Here is a 16044-nt window from a genome sequence, read left to right as displayed (position 1 = left end):
AGGTCACCTTCGACCTAAAACTTGCGCATCTTACCCTCATGCACACATTGCATCAAGTTTTATGTTGTTGGGTATCACTTTAGTCCCTTACAGATCTTAGGCAGAATATCATATTGTGCTTGGTTGATTGTGGCTAGTGTTGCCTTACAGCTCAAGGCATCCACAACTATATTGGATATGCCTGGCTTGTACTCCATGTTAAAGTTGAACTCAACTAAGTACACCTGCAACTGTGCTTGCTTGGGGGTCAACTTCTTTTACATCTTGAAAAAACAGTTGGCCACATTATCCATCTTTACCATGAACCTTGACCCCAATATGTAAAATTAGAGAGAGTTGAATGGTGAGAGAGAGAAATTAGAAATACAGATTGAGAGAAATTGTGATGAATAGTTTAATTTTTTTAAAAATAGTTTCAAAGGTATTTTTGTCAAATCCTGACTAAAAATAGCTAAAACCAGTTAAATTTATTTTAATGGTTATTTGTGAAATGCCCTTATCAAAGGGGTGATTCCTTACAATTTCCTCTATATATTAATATATATAATATTTTATATATATTAAAAAAATTGATAGTAAACTTAATTAATAATATACTTAAAATGCATTAGTTTATTATATATACGTATACAAATCATAATCATAACAATTTAATATTAGTTATATTTATTTATTTATAATTTTAGACTAGTATGAAATTACAAGTTATATATTTGAAATGATATAACTTATATGTTAATATTACAATATATGATAGTAAATTCCTACATATTAATATATTATGATTATTGCACCTTAGTAATGTTTCGTAATACAAAATGTTATGAATATATATAATTGTATAAATATATTATATACATATATTTAATATTTACATAAGTATTACTATAATTTATATTAAACTTTCTTTATATAATTATACTTAATAGCTTTATTAGTTATCACATTAGTTTTTATAACATATTGCTTGTAATTAGTTATTATCAATACAAACTTTGATATAAAATATTATAACATATAAATTGTGTCATTAATTTCATATATATATAATAAAATAATATTATATATACACATATATTTAATTTATGCATAAGCATTACTATAACTTATAATAAATTTTATTTATATGATTACACTTAATAACTTTATTAGTTATTATCTTAGTTTTTAAACATATATTGTTTAGAATTAGTTATTATTTATACAAGCTTTGTTATAACAACTAAAACATTATAACATATAAGTTGTATCATTAATTTAATATATATAATAAAATAATATATTTATATATACAAATATTAATTTATACATAAGTATTATTATAATTTATAATAAACTTTATTTATATAATTACACTTAATAACTTAATTATTTATCATCTTAGTTTTTATAACATATTGTTTATAATTAGTTATTATTTATATAGACTTTGATATAAAGCATTATAACATTATAGTTTTACTTTGTAGATGTTAATTTTATTATTTTTGACTTTTTGCTATGTTGAATCTTGAAAGTTAATTTGATAGTTTATATAAAAATACATAATTATGTGAGTGAAGAAACAAATGTATATATTTTTTATATGTAAATTGTTTGTATATTTTATAATTATGGATGAAATTTATAAATTTTAATATTGTAATTTGTAAAAAAAAAGTGATAAAATTTTGATTTATTAGTCCAAAATCAAACTTAGTGAACCAATTCTATATTTGATCAATTTGATTAATTTTTTAATAATATTTAATCTATTTAATCTTTAAATATGATAGACCAAACCATCCAATCTACTTATTTGCTCATCCCTAACTATTAGTTAAATAGATGAATTTAAACTTATATTTTCAAGGTGTCACTCGAGCTTGATTGGGCTCATCCCATGATCACTAATATTGGGTTGAAGCTTTTATAATTACCTCTTATTAAATAAAAAAAGAGCATTGGAATATAAAAATTAAAAAAATTATTTAGAAAACTTTACGCATAATATAAAATATTTTTAGAGGACAAAATGCATGTGTCTACATCTATGAAGGCAAATTATGTTGTAGTTGGTGTATGAAATAACATATCAAATAAAATATAAAAAATAAATGAAAAAAATTGTCAAGACATTTTTTCAATTAATGTGAGCAACAGTAGCATAACAAAGGTGTAACCGCGCCAACTAAATCCTTAGATAGCGAGAAGCAGTAGAAAGAGAAGAAAACAGGCGTTTTGGGGAAGATAAGATAACAGAAGGAGGCTGGCGTGCAAAAACACATGGCATTGCAGTGTTGGACATCTCGTGCCTTGTTTTTAACCTTTACACGGCCCAAAAACCATGGAAGAATACACAATGTTATCAGAATTCCAAGAAAACCACCAAAATTCACTTGCCTGGTGAACATTGGCCTTGACGATATTGCTCAAGTCGCCCATAACAAGGTGTTTTTCCTATTACTCATTTGCTGGGTGCTCAACTTTTTTAATTTTTCATCTTTGCTAATGCTGTCGAAGGTACTGGTGGCCGCCGCTGTGGCAGCGGCAATTGGGCAGCTCTCAAAGCCATTCACTTCTGTCATTCTCTACGGCAAAGATTTCAATTTCAGGACTGCTTTCCAGGCTGGGGGCTTCCCTTCTACCCATTCCTCCGTAATGCACCTTTTGCCTTTCTTTCTCTTTGGTAACACTAACAATTCATTCCTTGAATTTCTTTCTCGCCCTTTTTTACCATTAAGATTTTACCCTCATCTCTGTATGGACAGTCTGTCGTGGCTACCGCAACTTCTCTTGCTCTTGAAAGGTTGTTGCTGTCATCTCAACCCAAACTAATTGTAGTTTATGCCAATTTCTTTCTTTCAAATTCCTTTATTAATATATTGCAGGGGTTTCTCTGATTCGATTTTCGGCCTCTCCTTGGTCTATGCTGGCCTTGTCATGTATGATGCTCAGGTATGCACATGCTCTGTGTGGTTTTTGCCTGTGTAATATAGTTTGAACAGTGCTTCCTTACTATTTTTGTTTATATGCTACCGCTCCAAGTCCCAGACCATGACTCTATTTGTTGGATATTGCAATCTTTGTGGCCGGTTATGCTTTGCAAAGTTTTGTTCAGTCATACTTGACATTCATTGTTATTTTTTTTTACCTCTTTCAGTGATGTTGATTTTAATGAAGAATTTGTCCTGTATTATGTGAAATGCGAATGTGAACTAGAATGCAAATTCTTGGCAGTAGCACTAGAAACTATTACTATAAATTCTAGTTTTATGGGATCCATAATATGCCAGAATGTTGATTTTTAAGGTAGCAGCATAACCCCTTAAAGTTCAATTTTCAAGAAGTTGAAGCCTTTCACTTTGTAAATACGATGCTGATTCAATTCCCTAGTTTCCCATACTGTTGGTCTACCTATCCGATCTGCAAGATAACTAAGTCAATCTTGATGAGCAAACTCTACCAGGTCTGGTGTTGCATGGTTTGGCTAGTGAATATTGAGCAGAGTTGATTGAACTGACAGTATACAATGTTTGAGTCTTTCATCGGCTCTACATTTTTTGCTTCATTCATGATACCAAGGTGATTAGAGTTTATCGCAGATTTTAGGTCAAAATTCTTAAAAAAATCCCTAAGCTTCTGACTGAGGGATCTTTACAAGTTACACCTAATGTTGATTGCACCACATTATCACATGAGAAATAATACTGATAATTCTCTGATAATCATTTAATGCGTCAGTAGAATGATTACATCAATATATCTATATCTTTATCTATACATAATACATCCATAATACCTAGGTGATTAAAGTTCATTGCAGGTTTTAGGTCAAAATTCTTTACAAAATTCCCTAATCTGACTGTGGGATCTTTAGAAGTTACTAGACGATCACAAGAGAAATAATATTGATAATTCTCTGCTAATTACTCAACGTCTTATTGGAATGAATATATATATATATATATTTATAGGAGGGATCAAGATATACCGGTGTGAAATTAATTAGTTTTACACCTTTCTACTATTAATAATTTAACACTGACAGTGTATCTATGTATAAGGAGGGATCAAGATATACCGGTGTGAAATTAATTAGTTTTACACCTTTCTACAATTAATAATTTAACATTGATGGTTGGATTTAGCAACCTATGTGTGCTATCCAATCAGAATTCTATTTTTCTAATATATATTTAAACAGTAAAAAATATATTGTATCAAACAAATAGTTAGATATCTTTAATTCACTTGAAATTTGGCATGCATGATTTACGTGTATACTGTATAAAATTCAACAGTTAGATTGATCAAATATAAATTGTATGAAAAGATATGAAAGGGTGTAAAACTAAATTAGTTGTACACTGGTGTTAGTGAATCCCTCCTCATATTATATATATATACAGATTCCTAGCATTCCTAGTCCATTAAGGATTGTAACAAATAATGAGACTCTAATTTGAAACTATCGGATTAGGAAACTGGCAAACTTGACTTAAACAACTTCTAGATTAGACATAAAAGCCAATTACATCAGGAAAATCGAAAGCAAGATTCTAGACTCATAATCTGTAAAGTCCAGCCAAATTGGACGATTATTGAAATAACCTTGAGTCTTAAAACTCAAGAAAACGTAAAATAAAATAAAAACCTGGAGCCTTAACTTGAAGGAAACATGAAATTTAGACCAAAAGCTGTAAAATAAATGGACAATAAAATCCTAGATAATTTAATCCCTCAACTAGCATATGTCCACCCTACATCAGTTTCTTGTACCTCTTCCTCTTACACTTTTTCCTGTACCTCTTCCATGCCTACCCCCTCTAAAAGATCAACGTTTGTATTGAGTATGTGCTGATGGTCTCTTTTTGGCATTTTTGGAGTCAAAAGTGAGCTTGGATTGGAGAGCACTCTCAATTGGTTTGTTGGAATATCATGCCAACCTTTGCTCATTGGATTTCAACGTGCTCATAAACTCCTGAACAGTTAATGTGGAGAGGTGTTTTTTATTTTCTATTGCAGCCTCTGTAGGATCAAATTTCTCTTTATTCTAGTAAATAATTTCCTTGCAATATGATCATCTTCTATGGAATTACCATAACTTTCCATTTGATCAATCAAATCCATAAGTCTACTAAAATAATCATTCAAATTCTTAATTCTCCTTCATTTTCATATTTCCTGAACTTCTTCTCAAAGATTATAGGTTGATAGCTTTTACCTCCTCGTCACCTTTGAACTCTTGATGTGAACGTCCCCTGCCTCCTTTGTTCACCTTGCTTTCATGATTCTCAAATAAGAAGCAGCTGAGACACCTCTTTGTGTCATGCCAGGAACACCAGCATTTGTTGGTTTCTTCCTCTTCAGTCCTCCTTTTAAGCAGTAGTCAACGGCATCATTAATCGAATTCTTCATATCTGTTTTCAAGAAACTTAAGAACATCCAAAGTGAGAAAAGAAGTTTCCTTTTTTACACCACATAAATCATAATTTTCACCCTCAAATAGAGAACATTAGAATTATTAAATATTGAGTGGTTTATGAATTATTTGAACTAGCTGTGACTTCAACTATCAAATCTCCTTTCCTTTCATGTTTTTTAACTCCCTTTTCTTCAGATTGCAGCTCTGACACCGGTATTTTGGCTGGTTAAAAGACACTTGTTGACATGAAAAACACTTGAACATATATGGTTTCATGAAGCAAAACATTGCTGCCATTTCAGTCTAAAAACAGAACATAAACATGCAGGGGAGCCTTGTAAAGTCTGTTTTGTAGTGATACTTTATCTCACTTTTACAGCAACTTATACACTGTTGTATTACCCCAATTATGGCATCTAATTTTTCCAAGAGCCCAGAGTCAAAACCCTTCAAAATAACATATGTTAAACTTTATATTGACAAAACTTTACTAACATGAACAGTAATTGGTCTTTTAGCGCGCATTACAGCCCAACTAAGATTAATAATAACCAGCAAGGCACAAATGTTTCCTTCCTATCCACTCCAATCTTTGCACAGGAGTCTTTAATCTGGTTGGCTTCTCTAAAAACATTCCAAATGAAACCACACTGGTGTAGCAAAAAGGGTTAAGGCAATTAGAGCTTGATTGGGTTGATTGTGTTTGGACAAATAGAAAGATGATAGGATTTTAAAGAAACCTCTTGAATAAAAATTTAGAATAAACAAAATAATAATAAAAATGATAAGTCTTCTATCAAAGATCACCTATTTGTACTAGCCAAGATAAATTTTAATCAAATAGTAATCCTAATCGTAAATAAAGACTTAAAATACTAAATTCCTAATAAAGATAAGAAAAGAACCCTAAACTAAATAGAATAAAGAAAAATAAATCCTAAACCAACTAAACTACTAAATAAAATAGAATTCTAGATGCGCCTATATCATTCCTCTCGGGTCAGAAAAAAAACTCGGCTTTGATGAGTAGGCCTTGACATACTTCTTGTAGATGTCTATATCCTCTTTAGCAATCTAAGTGCTTTCATTAGCAAGTTTACCAAGCCACTTTACCAAAAATCGTCTATGCAGGTCCTTTTGTCCAGATTGAACCTCTTTTACATCTAACACTTCTTCAATAACTTCAGCCTTAGCAATTGGAAGGTGCTGAGCTTGATCGTCTATAGTAGATGGAGTCCCATCAAATCCGTCAAATTGATACAAGTCCTAAATATTGGAAAATAGGATTGATTTGTAACTTTGGTGGCAGCTCAATTAAGTAGGCATTTGAACTGATTTTCTTTAGCACCTTACAAGGTCCAAATTCTCTAAACTTGAGCTTGTGATAAGTACCCTTAGGCAATCTTTCTTGCCTCAAGTGCACAAATACTTGAACACCTTCCTCAAATTCCTACTTACGATGATGTTGATTTACAGCAAAATAGTATGCTGCATTGCTCGCTTTTAAGACAGCTTTTACCTCATCATGAATATTTTGAATTTGATCAGCAAATAACTCCCTTTCATCACTCACTTTGGCTTCTTGTGGTAATGGCACCAAATCAAGCACATGTTGAGGTTTTAATCCATACACATCCTCAAATGGTGTCTTTTTTGTGCTTCGATTGACAGAATTGTTGTAGGCAAATTCAGCTTGGGGTATGACTAAATTCCAAGTCTTTGGGTTGTTCCGTATAAGACATCTTAACTTATTACCTAACTTTTGATTCACAACTTTCGTTTGACCATTTGTCTATGAATGGCAAGTACTAGAATATTTCAATTCTGTGTTAAATTTCCTGTACAAAGTTCTCCAAAAATGTCCCATAAACTTCCATCTCTATCATAAACAATGGAAGTTGGAATACCAAGGAGCCTTACAATCTCATGAAAGAAAATTTAGCAATATGAATCGCATCAGAAGTCTTAAAACACGGAATAAAGTGTGCCATTTATGAAAAATGATCCACCACCACAAAGATAGAATCAAACCTTTTTGCTTTCTTTGGAAGTTCCAGAACAAAATCCATACTGAAACAAATCTACAGTGCATCTGACTTAGGTAAAAGAGCATATAAACTTGTGTTTTGAGCACTGCCTTTACCAAATAAGCAAACTGGACATCTTTTCACTAGCCTTTCTGCATCTCGATGCGTTTTTGGCCAATAACAACAATTTGCCACTATTGCCAAAGTCTTGTCTTTACCAAATTGTCCTCCCAAGCCATTCTTATGAAGCTCTCTAATAATATGCTCCTTTAAAGATTGTTTTGGAATGCACAACTAATTTTCCTGTCTTAGTCAACAAGTCAAGATCATATTTTCTTTGAGGCAAGAATATACCTTTCTTACTCCTTGTCACCTTAATACCCAAAAAAAACTTCAACAACTTTAAATCTTTTGTCTGAAATTGGGTATGAAGAAAGGATTTGAGAGATGAAATACCTACAGTGTCACTCCCAGTAATGACAATATCATCAACATACACTACTAGTAAGATTATGCTTGCCTCAGACTGTTTATAAAACACTGAGTGATCACACTTACTCTTCTTCATCCTAAAATCCTGAACTACCTCACTGAATTTGCCAAACCAAGCATGAGGGCTTTGTTTCGAGCCATACAAGGATTTTCGAAGATGACAAACTTTCTTATACTCCCCTTGAGCAACAAACTCAAGTAGTTGCTCCATATACACTTCCTCCTAGAGGTCACTATGTAAAAAAGCATTCTTGATATCTAATTGATGTAAAGGCCAATCATAGGTAGCCGCCATAGAGATGAATAAACAAACAGAGGTAAGTTTAGCTACAAGAGACAAAGTATCAGAATAATCAACACCATAAGTCTGGGTATACCCTTTAGTAACAAGATGGGCTTTAAGGCGAGCCACTGATCCATTAGGATTTACCTTTACAGCAAACACCCATTGGCACCCAATAACTTTCTTCCCAATAAGCAAATCTACTAAATCCAACCATTACCATCTAAAGCCACCATCTCCTCTACCATAGCAGCACGCTAGCTAGGATGGGACAAGGCTTCATGAACTATTTTAGGAATTGAAACGGAATCCAAGGATGCAACAAACGAACTTGAAGAAGAAGACAAGTGATCGTAAGAACAAAAGATGAAATAGGATAAGTACATTGACGTTTACCTTTGCGAAGAGCAAAAGGGAGATGAAGACTAAGATCATGATCTCTGGAAACTGGATTTGACGGCGAAGGGATTGGTAAAGGGCATGTGGTCTGAGCTTCTGGTCGTTTGGAATAAACATGGACAACAAGTGACTGAACAGATGTAGGATCAAGTGCAAGAATATCTATGGCACTGACAAGATGGGTTACAATATAAACTAGTAGATCATCTTCCTCCCCTTGACTATCATAACTAGAAGATGAGGAAAAGAAAAGAGTATTTTCAAGGAAAGTGACATCTATGGAGGCAAGATATCGGTTAAGAGTAAGAGAATAACATCTGTAACCTTTCTGAAGACGAGAATACCCAAGAAAAACACACTTGAGAGATTTTGGATCTAATTTGGTGACTTGAGGATGAACATCACGAACAAAACATGTACTACCAAATATCCTAGGTTCAATAGGAAACAAAGACTTGGAAAGAAAAAGGATAGTATAGGGAATATTACGATGAAAGATAGAGGAAGGCATCCGATTAATCAGAAAACAAGTTGTGGTGACAGCATCAGCTCAAACTTCTTTAAGAACTTTCATCTGAAAAATAAGTGCTCAGGCTACCTCAAGGAGATGTCTCTTTTATTTCTTGACAACTCCATTTTGAGAAGGTGTTTCAATACAAGAAGATTGATGAAGAATACCATTCTGAATCATATAGGATTAAAATTTATCAGAAAAATATTCTTTAGCATTATCACTTCGCAATGTGCGCACAGAAACATTAAATTGTATTTTTGTTTCAACACAAAAGGCATAAAAAATAAAGAATAACTCATAACGATTTTTCATTAAATATAGCCAAGTGACACGAGAATAGTCATCAACAAAAGTAACAAAGCATTTAAAACTTGATTTAGACACAATAGGACAAGGACCCCAAACATCAGAATGGACTAACTCAAAAGTGGACATAGCCCGTTTATTGACTCTATACACTGAAGGGAGATGATGATGTTTGGCAAATTGACATGACTCACAATCCAACGAAGATACATTTTGAAATTGAGGACATAATATTTTTAAGGAAGATAGAGAAGGATGTACTAACCGACAATGCACCTCAAAGGGGGTTAATACACTTGAACAAGTAATGGATCTCGGCACTTGTGTGTCAAGGTAGTAGAGACCTCTAGATTCATGACCTTTACTAATAATCCGTTTCGTCGTAAGATCCTAAAATAGATAAAAATCAAGAAAGAATGAGATACAACAATTCCAGGCACGAGTGAGTTTACTAACAGAGATTAGATTAAAAGAAAACTTAGGTAGATTTAAGACATTGAACAATGAAATTGATGGAGTTGGATTAATAGTTCCAGAACCAAGAACACAAGAGGTTGATCCATCAGCTAAAGTAATACTAGAGGAGGTTGTATGTGATTGGAAAGTGGAAAATAGCTTCGAATTACCTGTCATATGATCTAAGGCACCATTATTAATGACCCATTTGGATGATGAGGAAATAAGACATGTAGTGGAGTTACCTAACTTAGCGATAGCCGTGATAAGAGAAGTAGTGGATTTAATGATTCTTGGTACTACGAGAATTGAGCAAATTCATCTGCAGAAACTAAAATAGTCTTATCAGAAGATGAAGTATTAAAAGTTGCAACATTTGTTGATTGGCCTCGCTAAGACTTATTTTGGAGTTTTTTACCAAAATGCTTTGTATGGCCCGACTCATGACAATAATGGCACACAAGTCCTCCTAACTCTTAACTACGACTATCAACATCTCGGTTACGATTGCTCGTTCCCCTTCCTCTGTTACCATTTTTATTATTTTGACAACTTACAAGAACACTGTTATTAGTCTGAGCCAACGTGAAGCTAGAGCTTTCTGTACGTAGTACTTTTGTAATGGTGCCATGTAGAGAGGAGATCTCAGAACCAAAAAGAATCTGAGATTTGATAGTCTCAAGCTCTAAAGGGAGACCCGCAAGAAAACTCATAACCACTATTTGCTCCCGTTGAGCCTGTTGAACCTTCACATTAGGACTAAAAGGCAACAGAACATTAAGCTTTTCATAAATTCTTTTAAAATCCATAAAATAGGCTGTGAGAGACCTATCTTGTATCTCTGCACGATAAAATGCTTTACATACCTCATAAATACGAGAAATATTTCTTTTACCAGAATATAAAAAATCTAAATAATCTATCAACTCTTTAACAAACTCACAATGATTAATGAGGCTAATAATCTCACCATTAATGAAATTTCGAATCTGCAGGAATAGCCGTGCATCTTTCCTCATCCAAGTTTGCCTTGTATTATCAGTAGGAGGATCATTAATAATATGGTCATCCTTATCAAGGCTTCTTAAATAGACCTGAACTATCTTGCTCTAATCCAAATAATTGAAACCATTAAGTTTATACTCTGTGATCTTTGTCATCACAGGAATCACACCAGCCACTACCATTGATTTTTCCTCTGGTACAGACTCTGTCATCTTGAAAACCCAATAGCAAAACCCAACAAGAATATCAAACTATCTTGTTGAAATCTTCTGACATAAAGATTAGAAGAGAAGATCGGAGTGAATCTCTGACAGATGGCTAGGACCAGAAACCAAAAGCGGCATGTGACAGCCACTCGTGGAGACTTTAGTGGCAAGGTTTTAGGAAGAAGCCGATTAGCAGGTGAGTCTCCTCCTAGTGCTGACTGTGGGATCAGATTGTTACCCTATATGGGTGACTTAGGTTTAGGTGTAAAAGAAAAACTAAGAACTTTGTTTCAAAGGAAATAGATCTACTACCAAAACAGCTCTGATACCATGTTATTTAGGAAAAGAAAACTCTGTTATTTAGGAAAAGAAAACTCTACATCTTTCATTCATAATACATAACTTATATATACAGCCTACACATCTCTAAAATAGGAAAAGAATAAAAAAATAAAGAAAATAAAATCTCTATAATTATGGTGATTTCTAATTTCTATAATTACGTTTATTAATAAAAGAATATTTATATATTCTTATTCTATAAATTACAAGTAATGTAATTGCAAGAAAAATAGCATTACAGTGTTTGGTATACAAGTAAAATAATAATTAAAATATAAGAAAGATAACATTGTAACGTTTGATTTACAAGTATTTTGTTGGAAATGTAGTGTTAATTTTCAAAATTGTCTCTATTTATTAAAATGCAAGTTTAATATACTTGTATTTTTTATTTTTTATTTTTATATAATATCATCTCTTAAATATATTTTAATATCATATATTTTAATTTACTTTAATTTTTTATTCTTATATTATATATTTTATTTTAAAGTTTTTTATTTTAATTATAACATTGCAAAATGTTTTTAATAAAGTAAAAAAGTTTAAGGGTAAAAAAGTCTGTAATAACATTACAGAGTGTAATGTAATGTGATTGCATTGGTTTTAGATTGCAATCACATTACAGCTAGAGGATGTAATGTGATTGCATTGCAATCTTATATTGTAGTAGTCTGTTACAAAACAAACATTGCAATGTAATTTAATTGGGCACATTGCAAGGAATGTGCTCTCACTTTCCTTGTACCAAACGCTATTAAACAGCAAACTCACCGTAAGCCAAGTAATGCTGCCAATGACGAATAGTCCTTACCAAAGCGTAGAACTCTAGGTCATAAGTTGAATAACGTTGTCTAGGGTCCATCAACTTCTCACTAAAAAAACTCTACAAGCCTTTGATCTTGACGAAGAACTACTCCAATTCCTTGTGCAGGATGCTCATCAATTTCCCCCATCTTTTCATCATATTCATCATAAACTGGTTCTAACTCTTCCCACTACAAACAATCCTCCGCATGTAACTTCCATCATTTAAATCAAAGACGTGTAGTAATCGGCCTTCCAATCCAACTCTTGCTACTTGATTTGTGGGTCTATTTTCATGAAAGGGGTTTTTGTTCTCAAATTCATCGTCATCCTCAAGATGTTGAATCTCAAAAGGGTTGTGGTCACCTTCTGGATTCTCCATTTGGGCTTCCACCAGTTCCTAACGTTGCAACGTTTGCACAACCTAGGTCAAGTCATCAATAATTCTCCACATTTCAGCCAACTCAATTTGTTGGGGCTGGTTATCTCTACCTCGACCTCTATCTTGGCCAACCATAGGCTCTTAGCTAAAAATCCTTGTAGGATAGTAGGATAGTAGGATAGTTTGCTGTGATACCACTTTGGTGTAGCAGAAAGGTTTAGGGTGATTAGAACTCAACAATTAGGGCTTGACTAGGTTGAGTATGCTTGGAACAACAAAAAGATAATAGGTTTTAAAGAAACCTCTTGAAAAAAATTCAAAATAAACAAAATAACAATAATAATAATAATGATAAGTCCTCTATCAAGGATCACCTATATATATTAGCTAAAATAAATCCTAATCAAATAGTAATCCTAATGATAAATAAAGGCTTAAAATACTAAATTCCTAATAAAGATAAGAAATGAATTCCAAACTAAATAGAATAAAGAAAAAAAAATCTTAAACCAACTAAAATACCAAATAAATAGAATTTTGGATGCACTTACATCACACACCAATAGTGTCCTCGTCCAATCAATTTCCTAAAACAATTCCAATGATTTCTCTGGACTTGTTGTCAATGGAAGATGTGTTTTTCCTCATATCTAATATATAGACATGGTGAAAATTATCATGGGTTTGGTTAAGAGATATAGGGGCACTGATATGTCATTGTATTTCAAATTTTTCCCAGATCTAGCGTCTAAAAATCTGGACATGTTCTCATTCATGATATGAAATGCTGCAGATATGAATGTCATACATTAAAATTTCTGGTCTCATTAAGAAAGTGCGTGTGCGGCCTTGTTAAGTCATATTTCTTTTAAGGTGATCAAAATATATCCTTCTAAGGGACACGAATGTTGGTGTTCAGTGGAGTTGTCCCAATTTTCCTTTGCTTTGACATTGAAGTATACTTAAGAAGCCTTTCCTGGTGAAATTAGTACTCCAGCATTTTATGGCGATAGCTTTTTTGAAACATATTTTCCCAACATTTTGGGGTTTGGTAGGAGGTACGAAGAGAGAAGTTGAAAGGTATACGTTTTGTTTCTTGCTTGTCCTTGTTTCCAGTTGTGTATTTTGTGTGAAACTGGATACTTCTCAGCAATTGTTGGAAACTGTGATTCTGAAAGAATAAACTACCATGCTCAGACCAGAGCTAGGTAGAATTGCAACCAATACAACATAGACAAGACTAATAATTTTGGTTGAGAGGCAAATGTGATATCAACAATCATGCCATGCATGGAAAGACAATTTAGGTTGTTAATCCTCTGACATTATTTCCAGTATGAGGATGCATTTGCTGCTAATCTAAATGTACATCTGAAATTCTTGAGAAAATAGGAAAGATAGGATAAAACAGAAGGAAGAGACAGAATCCTAGTGCACAAGGTTCCTTAGAAGTCACACTTATCATGGTTGATTGCATCACACAATCATAACCACACTTAGTTGTTTTCCATCAAGCTATGTTTGAAGGATACAAAAAGTAAAGAGATCAAATCTTGCAAGAAGGATGCATCAGAAGGACATCGTGGGCAGTAATAATAGAGACACTGTCTTTGGTGTTACTTGGGAAACTATATTTTTGTGCAGCACTAAAGGGCTATATTATGTATGTGTACCTACATATATTGAAAGTGTACTGATAAATCCTCTGTGCAGATTCATTTTGCAATTCTATATTTTTATTTCCTTTATGATTGACAGGTCCTGCTTTATTTTAGTTTAATGCTTATAGAAGAAAGCATATTGATTTAGCAGGTGGAAACCTCAAAAAGCCTTGTTCCATACATTGTTTATCAGAAAGCTTTATGTACACCTCTTCCTAACATATACAGAATCAGCATTTTCAAAAATATGATCCTTGTTTTAGCTAAAACATCAGTCTAAAATACTGTCATATATGTCTCAGGTAAGTGTTCATGCTCTATGTTTATAAATAACTTCGTTCTCTCTTAGTAAAGCAATCTATTAACGTCTTTACAATTGATTAGCGTTTGCATCATGGTGGTCCAGCTTATCAGCTGAGGAGTGCTCAGACAATTGAAAATGGCAGGACACTTTGATTCTAGAGTTCTTTATTTTTCTGGATTTTATTTGTTAGCCTGACAGTTTGGTCGAATGTGAAGTACTGATAGAGAGATAGGTGCTCCTTTTGTAGGGGGTGCGCAGAGAAGTAGGAAATCATGCAAAAGCTCTAAATACAGTGTTACCCAAGAGACAGGTTACCTCAGTTGTCTCCAAAAATAGAGATGATTTGATTGTTTCTCGAGACGAAAGCACAGCCACCTTAAATGTTGAGAGACTTGGTTCTCTCGTAATTACATCAAACGAAGAAGTAAGTCAAACTAATGAGGCAGTGGCATCTTCTGAGTTAGCAGCAGATGATGAAGGTTCAGAAAGTAATGCCTGTAACCCATTAATCCCATTAAAAGAATCAATTGGACACACAGAAGTTGAAGTTGTAGCAGGGGCATTGTTAGGTTTCCTTGTAAGCTTGGCAGTGTATTCGATAATGTGATCTTTTATTATGTATTGAACCTTATTTTTTATTCTTTTAACAAGTTCATTGCCAAATTGGGTTTTCCAAATTAGCCATAAAAGAGTGGGGATACATCACCTATATAAAGTTGTGTCCAAGACATGAGTTATCATTTGATGAAACTGCATACAAATTAAATAGAAGCTTGTCCTTCTCTTTTTCCCTTCCCAAGCCAACTTGTTTAGCCATTTCTCAAAACGTTCTGTTCGTCGCTACTGATGGATGACACATGATGGGTACTTGTGTGTATTTGCAAGCCAACGTAAAAGAGAAATTAAACATGATCAGTGACCAAAAAAAGTTAAACTTGGATGAAAAAAATTTATATAAAAACTACCCAAATATATTCAATCACGTGTTAAGTACAAAATAAAGATTTTTTTTTAATAATTATTTTATGTTAAGATTTGACATCTTTAATTGAACTTGACTGTCTTTCATAGAGTTGAAAATATCATTAAATCAATGTTGAAATCTTGAATAATTTTTTTTTCAATCAAAATGATCAAGGAATTTTTAAGAAAATCATTTAACATTTCACAACGGAATACATTCTTAACAAGTTTCATAATAGAAAATGCACGCTCTGATGTTGTAACTAGAAGAGTCAAGATAAGTAGAAAATTAGTTTTTGACTAATTATAGTGGGGGCATTTCACCAAACAAAAAAATTATTATAGGGTAAAACTATGAAATTTTATAAAAGTTAAAGATATATTTTAAAATTTTAAAACTTTTAGGGAGATGGACCCTTACTAGCCCCATTCCCTTTGCCATTGAACGTGATCATGCCATTATAGTGGGTACAGCTGATCAAAAATTTTG

The 16044-nt window shown here is 32.9% G+C and overlaps 1 protein-coding gene and 1 pseudogene across 2 annotated transcripts; one reads left to right on the top strand and one right to left on the bottom strand.

Annotated features, from left to right (window-relative positions):
* Positions 1-2211: 2211 nt before the first annotated feature.
* On the top strand, positions 2212-15232 carry LOC110428098 (Acid phosphatase/vanadium-dependent haloperoxidase-related protein). Of its 2 annotated transcripts, XM_021443792.2 has the most exons (5): positions 2212-2430; positions 2503-2637; positions 2751-2788; positions 2871-2937; positions 14839-15232. In XM_021443792.2, exons 1-5 carry the CDS (start codon positions 2266-2268, stop codon positions 15196-15198), a joined length of 765 nt encoding a protein of 254 aa, XP_021299467.1. In that variant the 5' UTR covers positions 2212-2265; the 3' UTR covers positions 15199-15232. The 2 variants fall into 2 exon arrangements, with proteins under 2 accessions (XP_021299467.1, XP_021299466.1); XM_021443791.2 differs by having other exon boundaries at positions 2212-2637.
* LOC149526288 (uncharacterized) lies at positions 10163-11848 on the bottom strand (annotated as a pseudogene).
* Positions 15233-16044: the final 812 nt, after the last annotated feature.

Source organism: Theobroma umbraticum, unplaced genomic scaffold (assembly GCF_002168275.2).
Source record: "Theobroma umbraticum cultivar Fairchild unplaced genomic scaffold, ASM216827v3 scaffold_25.0, whole genome shotgun sequence".
In the NCBI taxonomy this organism is placed as follows: Eukaryota; Viridiplantae; Streptophyta; class Magnoliopsida; order Malvales; family Malvaceae; genus Theobroma; species Theobroma umbraticum.
Note: the sequence above shows the minus strand (reverse complement) of the source record. Positions and strands in the feature narration are given on the sequence as shown.

What these genes read in the sequence shown, in the direction of transcription:
- LOC110428098 (XM_021443791.2), top strand. Translation starts at nt 2,266, where the DNA reads ATGGCATTGCAGTGTTGGACATCTCGTGCCTTGTTTTTAACCTTTACA. An exon ending in ACTTCTCTTGCTCTTGAAAG is followed by an intron (nt 2,789 to 2,870) that starts GTTGTTGCTGTC and finishes AATATATTGCAG; the next exon opens with GGGTTTCTCTGATTCGATTT. An exon ending in TTGTCATGTATGATGCTCAG is followed by an intron (nt 2,938 to 14,838) that starts GTATGCACATGC and finishes CTCCTTTTGTAG; the next exon opens with GGGGTGCGCAGAGAAGTAGG.